The sequence below is a fragment of the Sinohyriopsis cumingii genome, chromosome 9, assembly GCF_028554795.1.
Source record: "Sinohyriopsis cumingii isolate HCF-2022 chromosome 9, ASM2855479v2, whole genome shotgun sequence".
NCBI classification, from domain to species: Eukaryota; Metazoa; Mollusca; class Bivalvia; order Unionida; family Unionidae; genus Sinohyriopsis; species Sinohyriopsis cumingii.
Genome location: NC_142969.1, coordinates 23,093,506 through 23,113,105, shown reverse-complemented (window position 1 = coordinate 23,113,105; position 19,600 = coordinate 23,093,506). Strand labels below are relative to the sequence as shown.

At 37.3% G+C, this 19,600-nt stretch overlaps 1 protein-coding gene across 2 annotated transcripts in view; it reads left to right on the top strand.

Moving 5' to 3' along the window:
- LOC149791389 (uncharacterized) overlaps window positions 1-11,108 on the top strand; it is a 68,754-nt gene extending 57,646 nt beyond the window's left edge. For both annotated transcript variants that reach the window (XM_089969190.1, XM_089969191.1), the window contains exons 2-4: window positions 982-1,129; window positions 1,899-2,031; window positions 9,859-11,108. In XM_089969190.1, the coding sequence (XP_089825316.1) occupies window positions 982-1,129; window positions 1,899-2,031; window positions 9,859-9,907 (330 nt within the window). In that variant the 3' untranslated portion in view covers window positions 9,908-11,108. The remainder of the gene's footprint in view (window positions 1-981; window positions 1,130-1,898; window positions 2,032-9,858) is intronic.
- The last annotated feature ends 8,492 nt before the right edge of the window (window positions 11,109-19,600 follow it).

The window sequence follows — 19,600 nt, the reverse complement described above, 5'->3', positions numbered from 1 at the left end:
TCAGCAATTAGTAAAACCGGGATTCAAACAACTTCATTTGGAGAGCAATGTAATAAAGTTAGAAGAAACTGCTGGATAGTGTGCATTTATGTATACTAAATGCAATGAACACTGAAAACAGTAAATTATACGCTTAGCGACTTGCAGAAGAAATACAACAGTGCCCATAAGTACAATATGTATTAAAATCATATCTTCATATTATAATAGAAAGAAACGCAATTATAGCATTTGTATAAACTGGAATTGTTGTGTGATAAGCATGTACCATAACAAATATATATATTGTGCTACTTTGGTAAAATTTCGTACTCTGAAGCAAATTCGTATTGTATAAAGATAATGTTTAATTATCCAGTAATGTTGTGCACCGAGCTATGCGCAAAATCTTTGGGCCAAAAACCTGGTCATATAATTTTTTGTTGAACATCATTTTTTTCTTCAAACTTACAGGCTACAGGACAGTATCTAAGTCTTTGACATGAAAATATCTACTCTAAGCACCTGATTATAAAACATGCGGCATGTCTCTGAAACGAAATAAAGAACTAACAAAATCAAACGATAAAACAGATGGCTAATCAAATCAGCAGCACCTTTTGTTTATTTATAATAGCAGGTTGGTTCTTTGCCCCTCCAATTGGCATACGCGGCGTTTTCCATGAATGACCAGAATATTCAAAATGGTGACTTCCATTGTAATGGCTCCATAGATAAATGGGAGGGGAAAGCCTTGTAAAGGTTCGAATCCTGTAGAACTCAAACGCCGTATATTCTGACAATCCGAAAGTTGCATTGAAATCTGCAAAAGTCGGGTACGGTATTGCGAATCGTTCATATGACTTGTAATAGTTAGATATAAGATTTCAGAGATTACCCGAGAGTATCAGCCCCGACCCCAGTCGTATATTTCGGCAAGAATAAGATTTTATAAAATTTGATAAGACTTTGGATTTCATTGGTTTGCAATTTTCGTTTCAGATAATGAAAACCGCAGTACTGGTTACATCCCTTGCAATCATATTCCTTGTTACGTTAACGATAGGCGAAGGTGCTCCACAATGGCGGCCGCAGGGGAGATTCGGGAAAAGATATGACACTGGAGAGTTTATGACAGCAATGCAAACATGTAATGAACTTACCGTCATTATCTATAATATTACATCCAATTAATGATTAAATATTTACGTGTAATTGAACACAAAGCGGGAATATTCATTGTCTGACTCACTGAAGTTGCTTTAGACAGTTCAGTTAGTTTTGTTCCAACCATCATCCCTCGTTAATGGTTCCGGAAAATTAATTTATGATATGCAAGGACTATTTCTTATCAATGTTGTTTTTCGTCAGACGGGAGTACTCATTGGCGACTTAAGTTTAGTTCGATAGTATATTTCATGGGTCATAAGTTCAACGTATATCCTACTTGTGCACTCTCTCTCTCTCTCTCTCTCTCTCTCTCTCTCTCCTACTTGTGCTCTCTCTCTCTCTGTCTGTGTCTCTCTCTGTGTCTCTGTCTCTCTCTTTGTCTCTGTCTCTGTCTCACTCTCTGTCTCTTTCTCTCTCTCTCTCTCTGTCGGTCTCTCTCTCTATCTCTGTCTCTCTCTGTCTCTCTGTGTCTCTCTCTCTCTCCCTTGTCCTAGGTTATCTTGCATTTTTCGTAAAGGCTGAATTCTAAGCAAAACAACTTGACACAGATTACAGAAGAGTACAATCCCTGGGCAGTATCAATGCTTGATAACTCATTGTGCACTTTACTCAAAATACACAGAGAGCATCACATAAATAATAAAAAAAATTCCTTGAACTTAGTTCATAATATGCCAAAGATCACCACTAAAAAAGTAATGAGTTGGCGTAGTTATCTTTGACCTGGCGATTGCATATGTGTCTTGCAGTTCCTGACAACAGCGAGGCTGTACAACCGTTATTCATGGAGGAGACACCAGCGGATTCCATGTCAGTCACTCAAAGTAAAGCCAATCGAGTTTGTGTGGAAACAACTTTTCCAGGAGTTTTTACATGCTACAGGTTAGTAATTAAACAACCATGTGATTGTGATATTCCTTATGAAATGCAGTCACATTTTACACGTGGATAAGAACCACGTTTCTGGAAGTTGAAAACAGTCATTTTACTCGACATTACCTACATTCTTGCGTTAAAATTTCAGTGTCAGTTATGTTAAATTTGACTCAGAAAATTGGGTAATAAATGTTATTATGTTATTCATGACATTATTTTGTCCTAAAGAAAGCGACAGTTCCTATGTTGTATTTATTATTGAAGCTGGCGGATCCATTAGGATAACCACAAAGTAAACAACCACTTTCAATGAAGAAATGTCGACATCTGATTGGCTGATATCAAGGTCGTTGCTAAAATTATAAATTCTGATATTGGTTTCCGAGATTAAATTTCCTAAATATATGCAAATTATATTCTATGGGATCGATTTTTCATTGGGCAAACCTTACTCGCAAAAATGTTAAAGAAATTACAGGTGAACTTTCGATACGTTAGCTGCTATGAAACCTGAGCGTCCTGTGCGAAACATCTATAGCCGACACATTTGCAAATATTAGCGAAGTTAATGCAAATTACCCATCAAAATACTTGGTTTTAAATCGTACCTAATGAAAATAAATCAACATCATGCACGAACAACGGACAGACAAACAAATGAAACCCCAATATGCTTACCTTCCATTTAAAAAAAAAAATATGGGAGGGGCATGAAAACTGTGTATATATGTTTGATTTAAAGGAGAGAAGCAGCAGCTTTACAGCTTTAAAGCAGTGTGACGAATTAAAATGATGTAAGTTTTCAATCGAAAGGAATGTTTTAAAAGTTTAGTGCAGTAATGACCGTATAACTAAGTGTACAGTAATCTACTCCTGAAACAAAAACTACCTTGGCACCAATGGTGCCTTGTTTAAAACAGATATGACCTATTACGTAACACTTGACACGGCTATAATAATTGAGCATGTGAAACAGAGAAAGGGAGGATGAACAGGGGTGCAATGTACATCGTCAAAGATGGGTACTTGCACGTAAAAAAATCCGACATATTGGCTTGATTCAAGATAGATGTCTTTACATTTATTTCTTGTAAGGAATTATTTGTAAGATCTTGGTAGTACGCCGAGTACACGGCAATTGCAGAGATACTCTAAGGTTAGAGCATTTTGCAAAAGTGCATCCGAATTGCCAAATTGTTTATCTCGAATTGAGCCCATATACGGACTTTTCTTCTTGTCTATATCTATTTTTGATAACGTATATTATAGCAGCTAACGAAAATGACAATATTAACTTTGATGTAGATTTCTTGTCTAAACCAACTTCAAAAGTTTTATTGGAAAACAAAGTGCAAAAAGTAAGACGCGAAAGTAGATATAAAATGATTTTTTCCCCGCTTAAAGTCCAGGCGCTATGCTTGGTAGTCACAGTTATTCGATACGTTTCGATTTATTTCATTAAAGAACTTGAAAAAATCATATTAAGATCGCGAAAAAAATAATCCCAGACAGTAAATGAAATTTGCTAATTGAAAAAAGATGAAAGTTTGCACAGTGCCCACTTATCTTGTTTAGTTGTCTTTATGTTACTTTGGAGAAAAGATAATGAATGAAAGCCATCTATGTGTAACAGATAATCGAAACATAACGAAAAGAGAAAGCAACCGTCTGGAGATTTTCGGACATAAAGCATTTATGCAGAATTTGGTTGCCATAGAAATGTACTTGATATAACCTTTAAGAATTGCACATGTCATTTAATTTATACGAATAGTAAAATGCAAAAGGACGACGATGACGATGTTGGTGGTTTTTGCGAATGCAACGATACTGATAACGACGACTACGATAATGTTGATGATGATTATTACGATATTTTCATTTTATTCGATCCATAATTCAATTTTAGTATATATTTGTAATAATTGCTAAAGTATTTACTTGATTTAAGTTTTAGAAATCGTACTAGAGTAAGTATTTCAGCTGTATCAGCTAAAAGAACGGCAATTTTTTCTGTATTATATTTATGTGATAACAGCACATTATATAGGACGAAATTTATGCAAAATATCCAGTGGTAAAATACACTATTTTATTTCTTTTACCACCACCATTCCTTCAACTGTTCATGTTTACCTTTCTATTTTCCCTTTGCTACTTTTTTATATTTAATTTTTCATGTATGCTATCCATCAATTTCAACTTGACATGCGAATTTATGTTGCATAATGAAGAGGAAATGTTAACCTATCGTGAATTTGTTTCCTGTCCTTTTGCAGTATTACTGTCATATCAATATAATATGCTTGACTTAAAATGAACTTAACTAAATTAAAAGACAGGTACTTTTACGGTAGATTCCATATGGGATTTAGTCCTCATGCGGCCCATGTGTTGACGTATACAAGCACGTTAAAATGATTAAGCATCGCCATACACAATTAAAAAATAAAATGTAACAATGAGAAAATGAACTTTTAAGTTGTAGACACTAAAAGGTGCAGTAAATGTGCTCTTTATGACTTTAACACTAACAAAAGTTTTGTTGCTTTGTTATTTTTGTTTGGTACCGAAAAGTTCATTTTTCCGCTATATCATATTATCGTATTTTAGTAGCCACTTTGCAAAAAAATCTTCACGTGTAGTGGAATGACAGTATAAGTCTCGTCAACCAAAATCGCACTTTACGACAGCAAACAACATTTGCCGAAAACGTTTGGTCGGTATCTGGTTGACAGACTGGACAAGTAGAAACGTTAGTTTAAACTTCGATTTATTTCCTTAAAGATAACAGTGCAATCGACATTTGGACTGGAAACAAGTTAATAATTTTCTTCTCCAATACAATATATGCGATAATAATTGCAGTGTGACAATGCATTAATGTAACAAACATCTATGACGAAACTAATAAACAACTTTGAGAGAGAGAGAGAGAGAGAGAGAGAGAGAGAGAGAATGGTGTAAGAGAACTGTGTATCGGGATTTGATATTGGTATGGATTGTTTTATTATAAATCTTTGCCTTTCTATTAGAATAGCTTTATTTTGTTTAAATTGTAATGATCAACTTCCGCAAAGCAGTATTTGCAATTATTCTTTCTTGTCATGTAAATATTTGACAAAGTTTTATTTTTGTTTCTTGCTATTTAAGTATTTGACACAATTTTATTGTTGTTTCTTGCCATGTAAGTATTTGACACAGTTTTATTATTGTTTTTACCATGAAAGTCTTTGAAAAGTTTTTTGTAGTCTTTGTGAAGGAATCGTTATTCCTTTGCAGTGGGACATCTTTAACGACAAGAGTGACTTTCATATAACGAGGCATTCGTTATAACGAAGTATCCTCTTCACATATTAGCGATTTAGGGGGTACAATGTTCGTGTTATAAGGGAATTCGTACAATGTTCGTGTTATAAGGGAATTCGTACAATGTTCGTGTTCGTTATATAAGGGAAGTCGTACTATCATGGTTCGTTATCGCGAGAGTTTACTGCATGTATATAAATCATGGTAATGAAATCAATTGATGATCGAATCTCTATCGACAAAAAAACCTCATACAGAAGTGGATTTGAGAGCGAAAATGGTCTTTAAAAAGATGTAGAGTCACATGTGGACTTTATATGTTGGCAGTCAAGCTAATCCTCTTTTGTCTTGTCAGCTTTCAGCTGGAAAAATAGAGAATGAACAGAATTATATTCCAACATGTTCGTCACTGACTTATCCACTCGCGCGCTTTGGCGTGCAATCAAGTTTTGCACACTACAAAATGGCGAATCCAAACTGAATACTCTTGTGATATATTTAGATCGTAAAACGCTTAAGTAAAACACTTAAAACACTTAAGTATAGGTGCTCTATAAAACATTAACAGAAAATATTGTTTAAAAAAAGTCTTAAACACATTTGCGCTAAATGTTTCCAAAATATGCTTATAAACGTATTGTTATGGCCTTATGCATTAACCTTTCCATACAATGGTGAGTTTCGAGGGAAATTCTGGTTTGATTATATAATTTTTAAAAAAAACCTATTTCCTATTTTTTATCAGTTGACGTGTACTTTTAAACATGAACTGACGCAAAAACAAATCCATAATAAAAAATATTTCTCTTTTGAAACGAATCGATCCCACCGGAACTATGTGAAACATCTACAATGACCACGTTGTTGCAAGGTTGCATTCACGCTTTTGTCCTAAGTTCACTTGAAAGGCATATTTAAAGTGGGGCTTTTGTCTGTTATGATTGACCGCCATATTGTGATTTATGCAAAACATATAAATAAACCGGGATTATTTTCAAAATGAATTCGAACAAACCGGATGTGAGGACAACAGGTTTAACCCTCATCCTGCTGAGGTGCATTTAAACAAGAAGTCACAAGACCCAGTGAGAAGAAATATTAGTCAAAAATTCATTGACGATACTTTGGCATGCTAATAAATCAATGCCGTTGGAACAATTGTATTATCAGCATAATACATCCATGTAGCTTATGCATTTTTTTTTGTCGTATTTATGTTGTTGTGGCGATATAGACGATTATCGTTTATTTGATTCTCGTAAATACGAATTGTCCACACACAAAAGAAAAACATTCTGTCAAGCTGTGACTGCAAATTTTAAACGTTGAATTTAGCTGAAATTGATAGGAATTGTTCGCATTTATCCGTGTTCGAGTTTTCTCTCAATTGTTAATAAACCCAGTTTAGTTTGAAATATATTCACCGCTTTCATATAAAAGTCACATGTATAAAGTTTAGTTTAGACAGATCTTTTATTCCATAATAAAGTAACTATTGGTGTTGGGAGACGAACCCTCCAAGTTAGGCAACGCATTCGCCTATCATAACTATTAGGCAACGCATTCGCCTGTCATAGCTAGCCCTTAAGCATAAAAGTATGAGAGAGAGAGAGAGAGAGAGAGGTACCATCAGTAAAATACTTTGATGTGCATGATACAAATTTTATACGATTTGAATGGGTACCATAAGAATTTGTTGAAAGACATTAAGAAACTCAAGAAATTCGACCGGTTTCTTTAATAAAAACTTGAGCAGTTGTTTAATTGAGATCGTGAACTGGATGAGATTGGCCTTACCACAGCAGTTCAATCGTAGCAGCAAAGGTAGATGATAACAATTTATAAATATCGCATTTGTTGTTCCACATAATAACTACTCTGATAAATAATGAAATGTAGTTGCAGGTGCCTCTCAAGAATTACATGACAGCAATTGAATTACATGACTACACGAACAAATCACTATTTAGATTAGTTCAGTCATTCTTGTTTGGAGGAAAGATTATTGCCTCTCACAAACTGTATAGTGTTATGGCTGTTCAGATTTTTCATAAGCAGTAATTCGTTTGAACCCACAGACTGATGCGGCAAGTTATTCGTTTTCAGAAAGCCACATATTGATGTGGAAAGTTATTCGTTTCCAGTAACCCACAGATTCATGGGTGTGGCAAGCCTTTCGTTTTTTTTGTAACCCACATACTGATGTGGCAAGTCTTTCGTTTTCAGTAACTCACATATTGATGGGCAAGTCTTTCGTTTTCACTAACGCACAGAATGATGGGGCAAGTCATTCGTTTTCAGTAAACCACATAATGACGGGTCAAGTCTTTCGTTTTCAGTAACGCACTTACTGATGGGGCAAGTCTTTCGTTTTCAGCAACCCACATACTGATGGGCACGTCTTTCCTTTTTAGTAATGCACAGATTGATGTGGCAAGTCTTTCCTTTTTAGTAATGCACAGATTGATGTGACAAGTCTTTCGTTTTCAGTAACGCACATACTGATGGGGCAAGTCTTTTGTTTTCAGCAACCCACATACTGATGGGCAAGTCTTTCCTTTTTAGTAATGCACAGATTGATGTGGCAAGTCTTTCGTTTTCAGTAACGCACATACTGATGGGGCAAGTCTTTCGTTTTCAGCAACCCACATACTGATTCCATTTTAGTAATGCACATACTGATGTGGCAAGTCATTCGTTTTCATTAACGCACAGAATGATGGGGCAAGTCTTTCCTTTTCAGTAACGCACATACTGATGGGCAAGTCTTTCCTTTTTAGTAATGCACAGATTGATGGGGCAAGTCATTCGTTTTCAGTAACCTACACTTTGACGGGTGGGGCAATTCTTTCGTTTTCAGGAACTTAACAGACTGGGGAAGAATCGCTTGGTACTTTAGGCCTACGTGTTTAGTAATTTGAGATAGGAATAATTCTTTATATTGGGTGAGTGGGGCTTGTTTTGTATGGCGTGCAGAATTAATATTTGCCTTGCAATAGCTTAAAGAGGAGTCATACACATGTGAAAGAAGAAAATATGCAAGTGTGAAAATAGAGTTTCGTGATGCTTGATCATTAGGCTATTAGAGAAAAATTATTGCAGTATTGGCGAGTTGAATAACTTTTCAGTTGACAACGACTGTTGTCTTTAGCTCGTTGGAAATAGGGACAAACAACGGACCTCAAGTCAGACTCAGGGCAGGTGTTTGATTCGTTCGGTATGAGACCCCTTGCATGTAACAATATTGTGTTGTAAATGGCTAGATTTGGAAGACAAGTTGACAAACTAGATAAGAAGGGCATCGTATAGGTCTTGTCGTGGTTAAACTTCGTCAGCCATTGGCTGCTAGACCAGATCTTTACAGCTGAGCGTTCAAAACATACTCAATGTCATGAATTATATATATATATATATATATATATATATATATATATATATATATATATATATATATATATATATATATATATATATCCACCATGTAGGTCAATTCTGCGCTTTGGGTAATTCTGGCAACGATATGTCATTTCTGTAAACATTGAATCTCGTGCTATTTTGGGTCAAAAATCCATTTTGTATCAAGAAAGAACGGTCATACTTTAATTAAGATATATTCATAAAGTATACAAAAATACACCACATTTCGACACGAAACGCATATGGAAATGTGATTTCTAAATGCCAACATGAAGACCCACTCCATGACCTTCTTGAACCTGTAACCCAGAAAATCCTGTTTACTATGCATCTTTTAGAATCATGCAAATAAACACATTATCTAAAAGATGGAACTGTATACCTTAAACAATATTCTGCATCTTAACCCAAATTTCCAATTCTGCAAGTTGTCCCACAAGTACAAAATCGTCTGTTAGCCAACGTGTCAACTCGCCGCTAGAACTGAATTCTCAAGAAATTCCCTGGCGTAGATTCTGTTTCTAAATTCTTTAGCAATTTTTCCCCATAAATAAAACGTTGTAAAAACATTGCATCCTATTCATTGTTGTTTCTCTTCCGCATAATATCTTAATTTTTTAAATATAAAATGTTGAACTTACTAATTTCTTTTACAAGATCGGGTTAGTTTGCTTAATATCTCTTGCTATTTATTAGCATTGTTACGGTAAATTTTGTAAAACTATCTATAAACCTGACCTAATTACTCGACTGAGCTGCTGACAGAAACAGCCGAAAGTAATGTATTTCATTTCTATAGCCGGATGGAAAAACAGTTTTTCAAAGCTGTGCGCAGAATAGTCCGACATATCGCGAGTCATGAAAAATAGGGGGTGGTATCCGGTGTGTCGAAAATTAATATTATTTTGACCATAATATTTTGGTGACAATTACCTCTTTTCAAATGGTAAGCATTGCAGTATTTTAGTTCTGGAATAAGCATGAACGAGAGGTCGTATGTTAAGTTCACTCAGTATAGATAATCTTCATTCTGTTGCTCATGTAGTTAATTATTTACTTAAATAAAACAGCATTCGCGCGATAAAGCAAGTTATTTTACTTTTTCAGACGACGAAAATCCACTCCAGCCATGATGCAGACAGACGAAGACGCTTGACCGCCCTTTGCCTTCAACCGGATGCTCCTGGTGTATTCTGGGATATTTCGGATTTCAATATTTCCATATTGGACTTCTGCTTAAAATTAATAATCTGTACTTTTGCCTTTAATTCGCATCATTATTATACCACTAATTCTTTAAAATTTTCGAAATTTGATAAACTTGTACCATACATTTGGACTGTTCAGCCTACATCGGTTGAAAGAAATATTTATGCATATACGTGTACTACCTTTAGGATTATTAACTCTGAATACTTGATTCATCACTGAGAACAATCAGACTTCTAAACAAAGTTACTGAGACGAGTCGAGAGAAAAAAATGTATGCCTGATATTTTGCAATTACTGCCGGGTATTTTGCTTTCAGTGATGAGTTAGCACTGATAAACGGATAAACTCTGTGATACCTATGTTACCCACAATCCTCAGCTTTTATTATTGGTTTTGATAATATTAATTTATCATTAATTCCATATTCTAATAACTGTGTGTTAGGAAACGTGCTACATTCCCTTATGTTATTTGTTAGATTTTAACGTAAATCTCAAACTACTTCCAAAGCCAACCTGTATATTATTATTGCCTTAAGCTACATCAGAAAGAAAGTAACAATTACAAGTCAAAGATGGGAAAACTGGAGGAAATATAGTGTACCACACGCACGCAACCCCCACCCCAATATATATATATATATATATATATATATATATATATATATATATATATATATATATATATATATATATATATATATATAGTTTCAGCTTCGAACATATGTAACACTCTGCAGGCGTATATTATCATGGTATCTGCGTGCCGCAATTCCAGAGGAATCATTTTTATTTTTGTTTTTTTTATCATAAAGGACCGTATGCGATCAACATTGGATATTTTACTTCGCTTTAAAATAAACTTATATTATTTTACCGAGAGCTTTACCCTGTATGAGTTTTGACAAAGTTTTTCTTTCACTTTGCTGAAAGTTGCAATAATTGCATTAGACGAGAACTGAAACTCTTGGAAATAATGAACATTTATGGTAAATTCCGGAAACAATTCATGTATAGAATCTATATGGTAATTCCATCTTACTTCTAGTAGCAGCCACACTATAGGTAGCTTTGAACATACTTTTGCGAAATCATTATACCTTTCTTCCGAAATCAGTTTTTCAATAAACAAAATACATGACGTAATGCTGAGTTGTGTCTTTTTTTTAACACATACATATTGATTTAGTTCTTTTTGTTTGAAGATAATTTCAGATATTACATTCAGTTTTTACATCATTCTGCATAAACAAAAACACAGTTAATATTGTTATTAAGATTTTTTTTCACTAAATGAAAAGTTTAGTAGTCAATTCTTAACTACTAAGGAAATGCTAGTATGTGTATTGGTATGTGATATAAATAAAATATCGTTATATGTACGCTGTATTATCGGTATACCAATCTCTGTACATAGTTTTCATTAATAGGAAACTTGGTAAGCCTCATTTCCTTTTAATGAAAAAGTTGTGGATCTCGTAGATTATCAATGATATTGATATATATATATATATATATATATATATATATATATATATATATATATATATATATATATATATATATATATATTAATTTGCAAATTCAGCTTGCACTCTGTACTATTTTATTTATACCACATACAAATGCAGTTACTTTTGTTCCGACGGAGTTAAGATTGAAACTGTATAGATGGAGTGAGTGAACTATTCACCTTCCATTACAGCATGTCTGCTGCATAATGTAGTTCTACATCTATTTTTTTAAGCTATTTCGAATCCTTTTGGAAATTGTTAATTTGCTTCTTTTTGAGCTCCGAATTTACTTCTTATTGACTTCATAAATAAAAGAGACGCTTAACATATAAACATGACAGTTGCTTCAAGGAAGAAAAAGTAGCGCACTACAAACAGAGCATGGCTAGCGACCTAGACACTGAATGCGCCGCCAGACGATGGCTGGCGAATACATCGAAACGAGTGGACAGTATAAGCTTACTGACAAAATAACAAGAGATAATTGACAGTTTTAAAATTATTTACAATCGATATAAGTCAGTAGTATGCTTTAATTAACAGTGCTACTAATCATAAATATGTTTTTCTTTCCCCATCTCTGTTCTTCTTGCCATCATAGGTTCAGATATGTCATCCCCTGTCCGGCCAAATACCCGCAATGCTCCTGTCCCACTGATTTGCGACACAGATCCAATTACATACACAATGTAACAATGTTTAGATACTATTGTATTTTGACATTATATCGAAACTATGTTTGCTGTATTACTTATAAACCGCATTCTTGAATATAAATACTAAAACTTACTTTGAGATGTCTACACTTGGAACTCAGGAGCTTTTAATTTTTTTGACAATTAAACGAGTTGTTTAAAGCATTACTGGATTTTTTATATGAAAAAATAAATAAAGGGAAAATCAAGGTAGCTTATATGTTACCAGAATTGTGCGACACCGTGTTCTCACCGGGGATAACAGTTATTTGGAAAATACCAAAAACACCTGCAAGTAGTTTTATAAAATACAAATATTATAAATATATAGATATCACAAATTTTAGGTTTCTGAAATTTGGAGATTTTCACTGACTTCTTTATGATAATATGGAATATTTCTCTAGTGTTTCATTCACGTCGTCTGTCATTTATACGCAATTGTACGCGGCTCGAGTCGGTGACATATATACGTGGTTGAGTAATTAGTTATTTAGCCACAAAAATAAATACGGTTTAAATTAAACTATTGATGGTAGTATAATAAAGGTCAAACAAGGTCATACAAAATGTTGGGCATGATAAATGTTATCATATTATAAAATCCACATTTACAAAATAATGTCTGACGTGTAGAAATAGGATGATTAGTTTTGTTTGCTTCACCCAATTATGACAAGAAAATTAAAAATAGAACGGAGTCTATAAATATGTCAAGAGAAATGAAATTAGAATGGGGTCTATATAAAGCATATGAATATTGTTCACGTGACAAAACAGAAGATAGCATGTCTGAATTATGACCAGAAGGGTGTAAGTTCAAATTTTGCTGTCTACTCAGTCCTTATCCACTACCGTTGTGTATCCATAATAAGGAACATGATTCAAATTGTACTCTCTACTCAGTCCTTGTCCACTACCGTTGTGCATCCATGATAAGGAACATGATTCAAATTGTACTCTCTACTCAGTCCTTATCCACTACCGTTGTGCATCCATGATAAGGAACATGATTCAAATTGTACTCTCTACTCAGTCCTTGTCCACTACCGTTGTGCATCCATGATAAGGAACATGATTCAAATTGTACTCTCTACTCAGTCCTTGTCCACTACCGTTGTGCATCCATGATAAGGAACATGATTCAAATTTGTCTCTCTACTCAGTCCTTATCCACTACCGTTGTGTATCCATGATAAGGAACATGATTCAAATTGTACTCTCTACTCATTCCTTGTCCACTACCGTTGTGCATCCATGATAAGAAACATGATTCAAATTGTACTCTATACTCAGTCCTTGTCCACTACCGTTGTGTATCCATGATAAGGAACATGATTCAAATTGCACTCTCTACTCAGTCCTTATCCACTACCGTTGTGCATCCATGCTAAGGAACATGATTCAAATTGTACTCTCTACTCAGTCCTTGTCCACTACCGTTGTGCATCCATGCTAAGGAACATGATTCAAATTGTACTCTCTACTCAGTCCTTGTCAGTAGTGAAGGGGGACACTTTACGTACAATGGGAATTAGCATTAAAAACACCCTTGGAACACTTTACGTACAATGGAAATTTAACATGGAGAAAAATCGTGGGACACTTTACGTACAAGGGGAATTAACATGGGAATAAATCGTGGGATACTATACGTACAAGGGAATTTAACATGGGAATAAATCGTGGGATACTATACGTACAAGGGGAATTTAACATGGGATTTTTTTTTTAAAAAGTTTTTTTTAAATTTAAATTTAAATTTAAATTTAAAAAAGGGGTAGGCAATTCAAAGACTATCTCTTTTCGAGAAATATGGCTGGCCCTGAAAAGGGCCTTTGGGTTTTATGTTAATGTATTCATTAACATAAATGGCACCGCATTGGTCTTCTTCTTGTCCTTAGGCTGCGTCTTACTGTTGGTCCGTACATCAGCACTCTTTTCAGGCATCCTTGTCTTTCGACGTAGATCCTACGTATCCACAGGCTGGTGTTTGTCCTGTGGACAACGGTCCACTTGGATCGGACATACATGAGCAAGTCTGTCCGAAACATCATGGAAGACACAAGGGTGGATGACTCAACTGTAGTCCACATCTTGAAGCGACGAGAACAGGTGAATCAATGCATTGAACGGCGCTTATTTATAGGCGGAGGAAGGATTGAAACGGATTGAGTTCATTTACCAATCCGAACACGCGTTACAGAATTCAGTCAGCTCGCATCCAATCCGAAGAGAGCAGTCTGTGACGTCACGTAGTCAATATAGATTCGCTAGCGCTTGTGTGCAGTCAGTCTATGCGACAGTGATTCAACATGACGGAAACTCAGAAAACGGTCCATTGGGGTGCACCAGCAGGGGAGACTGCCCAAGGGAACTCGGACTTACTTTCAGAAGAGGTGAATTGGGATTTTGTGGATTTTCTCTCCTCGCAAGAATTTGTTCCGGAACCTTCGTTACTTTCTTCATTACCGCAAGTGGAGAATTTTAGACAGAGACAGAAAGAAGAATTGGAGAAATTTATACAACGACAAAAGGAAGCGGAACAGGCTTTTCTCCTACAGCAACAGCAACAAGAAGAAGAAGAGGTAAGAAAAAAACAACAGCAACAACAGCAAGAAGAAGTAGCAGCAAAGAAACAAGAGGGTGAAAATCAAACGGTCACGGTACTGTTGGACATTTTAGCGGAGTTAAGAAGTCTGAAACAAATGTATCAGACTTCTTTATCACGACCGAAGAGAATACGACCTTCCCGAGCCAAACATGTCAACCCTGTGACTAAGCCTACCGTACCACCCTTAGTGATTTCAACCCAATCATTATCATCATCAACATTACGCAGTCCAGAAGTAGGCCTTGGCCGTGGCAAAGGCTTAAGGCAGTTAAAATTGATTGCTTAAACTCACCCCTACACCATGAAGAAAAAGGCCCTTTTCAGGGCCACCCACATTTCTCGAAAAGAAATACAATTTCAATTTGCCAATAACTCAAAAAAACTCACCCATGTTACCCTTATAGTACGTGTCTGTGTATGAGTGCGTGAGTGTAGCTTCTTATTTTAAAATCACAACTCAAAGACACTTACCTTATATCATTCATTTATTCTTTTATCCATTTTTTACAATCCAATTCACAATTCACAACACAACACTTTAATTAAAAGTTCATTGACTTCTTCTTTTCTCCTTGTTTAGTCTCTCTGTTTTTTGAATTTCTTCACCGTCACACTCTTTTCCTCTTCTTCCTCCTCGCTTTCTTCCCTTCTTCTTTTTTTCTCCTGTTTCTTTTTCTTCACCTGTCTTCTTTCTTCCTCAGAAGAATCCCTCTCTTCCTCTGAAGAATCCCTCTCTTCTTCTGAAGAATTCGTCTTTTCTTCTGACTCCTCTTGTTTCTTTTTTGGGCAATCTGGAGACCAATGTCCTTTTTCTTTACAATAATAACAGGTATCTTGACTTTTGTCTTTTTTATCCCCTGTTTTTTTTCTTTTTTGACGGTCTGGACACTCTGAAGACCAATGCCCTTTCTTCTGACAGATATAGCAAGTATCTTGACTTTTATCTCTAAAGGAAGGAGAGTAGTCCGTAGGCTGGTCTGAAGAGAATTTTCTAATGACCCCTCGCAAAGCTCTGACGAAACGTTCCATCTGGTCAGTCTCTTCCATCGTTGTGTTCGGCTTGAGAGTGAAATGAATAGTGAAAGGACAGGACACACACCCTTTTATATACGCTGGTCTGCTATGACTATAAAGTAGTTTATGGTGTTTGAACTTGAGTCATTTGACTTTTTGCTTTCAAGATGAAACGATCCCATTCATTCGAGAAGAAAGAAGAAGAAAGTAAGAGGCAGAAACGTGATCTATCGCCTCGTACCAGGGCTGAAATCTTGGCACAAATTCATGCCAGTGATTTTGAAGAGGACATGAGTGAACCAGAATCCGAACCCTCTAAAACAAGTTCACCACCCTTAGTCAACCCTGAAAAGTACTATTCCATTCGAGAGACGGAAAAGCGCTCCTCTAGAAAATTTAGAACCACGGCTTACAAATACACGGTGAAGTTTAAAGATTTCAAGTCCGAAGTGCCGTTAGAGAAAGCAGAAGTGTTCATCACTGAGGTGTGGGATTCTTTGCTCACTGCACTCAAGCGACAATGTCAACCCAAAGAAGACGATCGTTTGAGACTTTCCATACAACACGACGGTTTGAAATCCCCTGTTTGGATCGAGTTTAGCACCCCTGCAGAATTGACTGCTTCCAAAGTCATGGACAAGATTCAACACGTACAACAATCTAATGATCAGTTTGACATCACCGATGGTAAAGCCACACTGGACATGACCCACGTCTCTCCTCCTCAAGGGACAGGACGCAAAAAGATGTTATTGGTGGACGACCTTCGCAACACCAAAAAGAGTCTCGTCCGAATTAACAACTCTCATGACCAGATGTGTTTAGCCCGTGCCATCGTGGTGGGACGAACCTATGCCGACAAGAACGACACGGTAGAATGGAAAAGAACCTGGAACACTATTCAACGTTCCCATCGAGCCAAGCAACTAAACGAAGCAGAACTCCTGTTGCAACAAGCTGGCCTGTCCAAAGACACACCCTGTGGCATTCCTGAGATGCAAAAATTGCAAGATGCCCTAGCTCCACGCTACACCTTGAAAGTGCACCCTCAAGAAGTGCGCGGACCTCTGTTGTTTCGAGGCCAAGACTTTAAGGACGGAAAATACATTCATGTCTATTATCACGATGAACATTTCGATACCATTACCAGTATCACCGGATTCCTGAAATACGGTTATTACTGTGAGAAATGTGACCATGGTTATAACAATCGAGAGCAACACAAGCATTGTGGATCGAAATGCACAGGATGTTTGGCCTCTTCACCCTGTCTGAGCGAAGAACCAGTGCCTTGTTCCACTTGTCTGCGCACGTTTGTCAGCCCTACCTGTTACCAACAACATCTGAAAACGCAAGGTTCACAGAAGAAATGCGCTTGTCAATTGCTGAGATTGTGCTCTACGTGTGAACAAGTCATACGTACCAATAATACTAAGGCACACGTATGTCGAGGAAAGAAAAAATGTCACATTTGTCACCACATCGTGGACTTGGAACACCAATGTTACGTGCAAAAATACCAACCCCCACCAGAGAAAGAGGACGGACACAAGAAGAAAGGCAATTTCATCTTTTTCGATTTCGAATGCATGCAAGAAACCGGCATTCACATTCCTAATTTCTGCGTGGCTCATCGAGCGTGCATTCAAGAACCTATCTTCAGTCATTGCCCTCACTGCAGCAAGATACCCGGAGGGCGTGAAAAAATCTTTCGGGGACCGAACACGTTAGCCGATTTTGCCCAATGGGTCTTAGACCCCGTCGACAAGACGTGGAGCCAAGAGGACATCGAACGTTACGGAGATTGTCATCGTCATGCCACGGTGATGGCTCACAATTTCTCCGGATACGATGGACAGTTTCTTTTGAGGTACTATACGGAACATGGCACCGAACGTCCTAAAGTGACTTTGAACGGAGCCAAAATCATTTTCATGCAAGTGGGACAAGTGCAGTTTAAAGATTCGATGAGTTACTTGGCCATGCCTTTGAGTCGAATGCCTAAAACGTTTGGAATGACAGAAATGGCTAAAGGGTACTTTCCACACTTTTTCAATACGGAAGCCAATCAACATGCCGTTCTACCCCATTTGCCTGAGGCTCACTATTACGACCCCGACAACATGCGTACCGAACAACGAGAAGCTTTCTACGCTTGGTACCAGGCTCACGCCTCGGACCCTTTCGACTTTCAGGAAGAAATGCTAAAGTATTGTCGTTCCGACGTGGACATTTTACGGCGTTGCTGTGGAAAATTTCGAGAACTGTTCATGGAACACGGAGGGGTCGATCCTTTGAAAGAAGCTTGCACCATTGCCAAAGCGTGTTCCTTAGTGTATCGACAACGATTCATGCCTGAAAAGACCGTGGCTGTCATCAGTCCTCAAACGACCCACTTTGTCAAACGTCAATACTCGGTCAAAGCCCTACGTTGGTTACATTACTTGTGCGACAAGGAAGACAAGTGGATTCAGCATGCCCGCAACGGAGGGGGCGAAAAGACCATCGGAACGTATTCGGTCGATGGCTGGGACTTAGAAAACCCCAAGATCGTGTACGAGTTTAACGGTTGCTTATTTCACGGATGTCCCGTCTGTTACCCTGACCGTGGCACTAAAAATCAGTTTTTGCAACGAACCATGGAAGACTTGTACCAGGACACTTGTCAGCGGCGCCTAAAGTTGGAACAGCAAGGATACCAAGTGGTGGAAATGTGGGAACACGAGTACGATCACCGTATGAAAACCGATCCCGAGTTTAAACGCCTCGTGGAAAGTTACCAGTTCGTGGACCCGCTGAACCCGAGGGATAGTTTGTACGGAGGAAGGACCAATGCCACCTGTTTGCTGTACCAAGCCGACGAAGAGAAAGGAGAAGAAATCAAATACTTGGACGTGTGTTCGCTGTATCCCTACGTGTGCAAATATTGTCGCTTTCCTGTAGGGCACCCGCAATTGTTAACGGAACACATCGACCTGAAAAACATTCGACAATACGAAGGCTTGATCAAGTGTAAAGTTTTGCCTCCCACGAACCTATACCATCCCGTCTTACCTCACCATTGTCAAGGCAAACTGATGTTTCCCTTGTGCCGTACTTGTGCCGAAACGTGCAACCAAGACCAGCCTTGTCATCACAGCCAGGAAGAACGGGCCTTGACGGGAACCTGGGTCAGCGTAGAATTGTTCAAAGCTCTGGACATGGGATACCAACTGTTAGAAGTGTACGAAATTTGCCACTTTCCCAAGACACAACAATACCACAAGGGTGATCCCAGTCAGAAAGGCATTTTCGCTGACTACGTGGATGCCTTTTTGAAACTGAAACAAGAAGCCAGCGGCTATCCTTCCTGGTGTCACACTCCCGAAGACCAAATAAAATTCAAAGAGAAATATTACGAACAAGAAGGCATCACTTTAGACCACATCGAGAAAAACGAAGGTAGGCGATCGTTTGCCAAAGTGATGTTAAATTGCTTGTGGGGTAAAATGGCACAACGACCGTGTTTACCCAAGACGGAATATTTGACAGAACCTTCCCGCTACTTCCAGATGATTCACGACAAAACCAAATACATGAAACACGTGGACGTCGTTCGAGAGAATTTGATCTTGGTCAATTACGAAGAAGATCTGGACTTTGTACAAGACGACCCTTTTGGAAACGTCATCATTGCGGCTTACGTGACAGCCCATGCTCGCTTAAAATTGTACGAAGCTTTAGAACTGTTAGAAGAACGCGTCCTGTACTTTGACACGGACAGTTGCATTTACATTCATCACCCGATTCAACATCACCCTA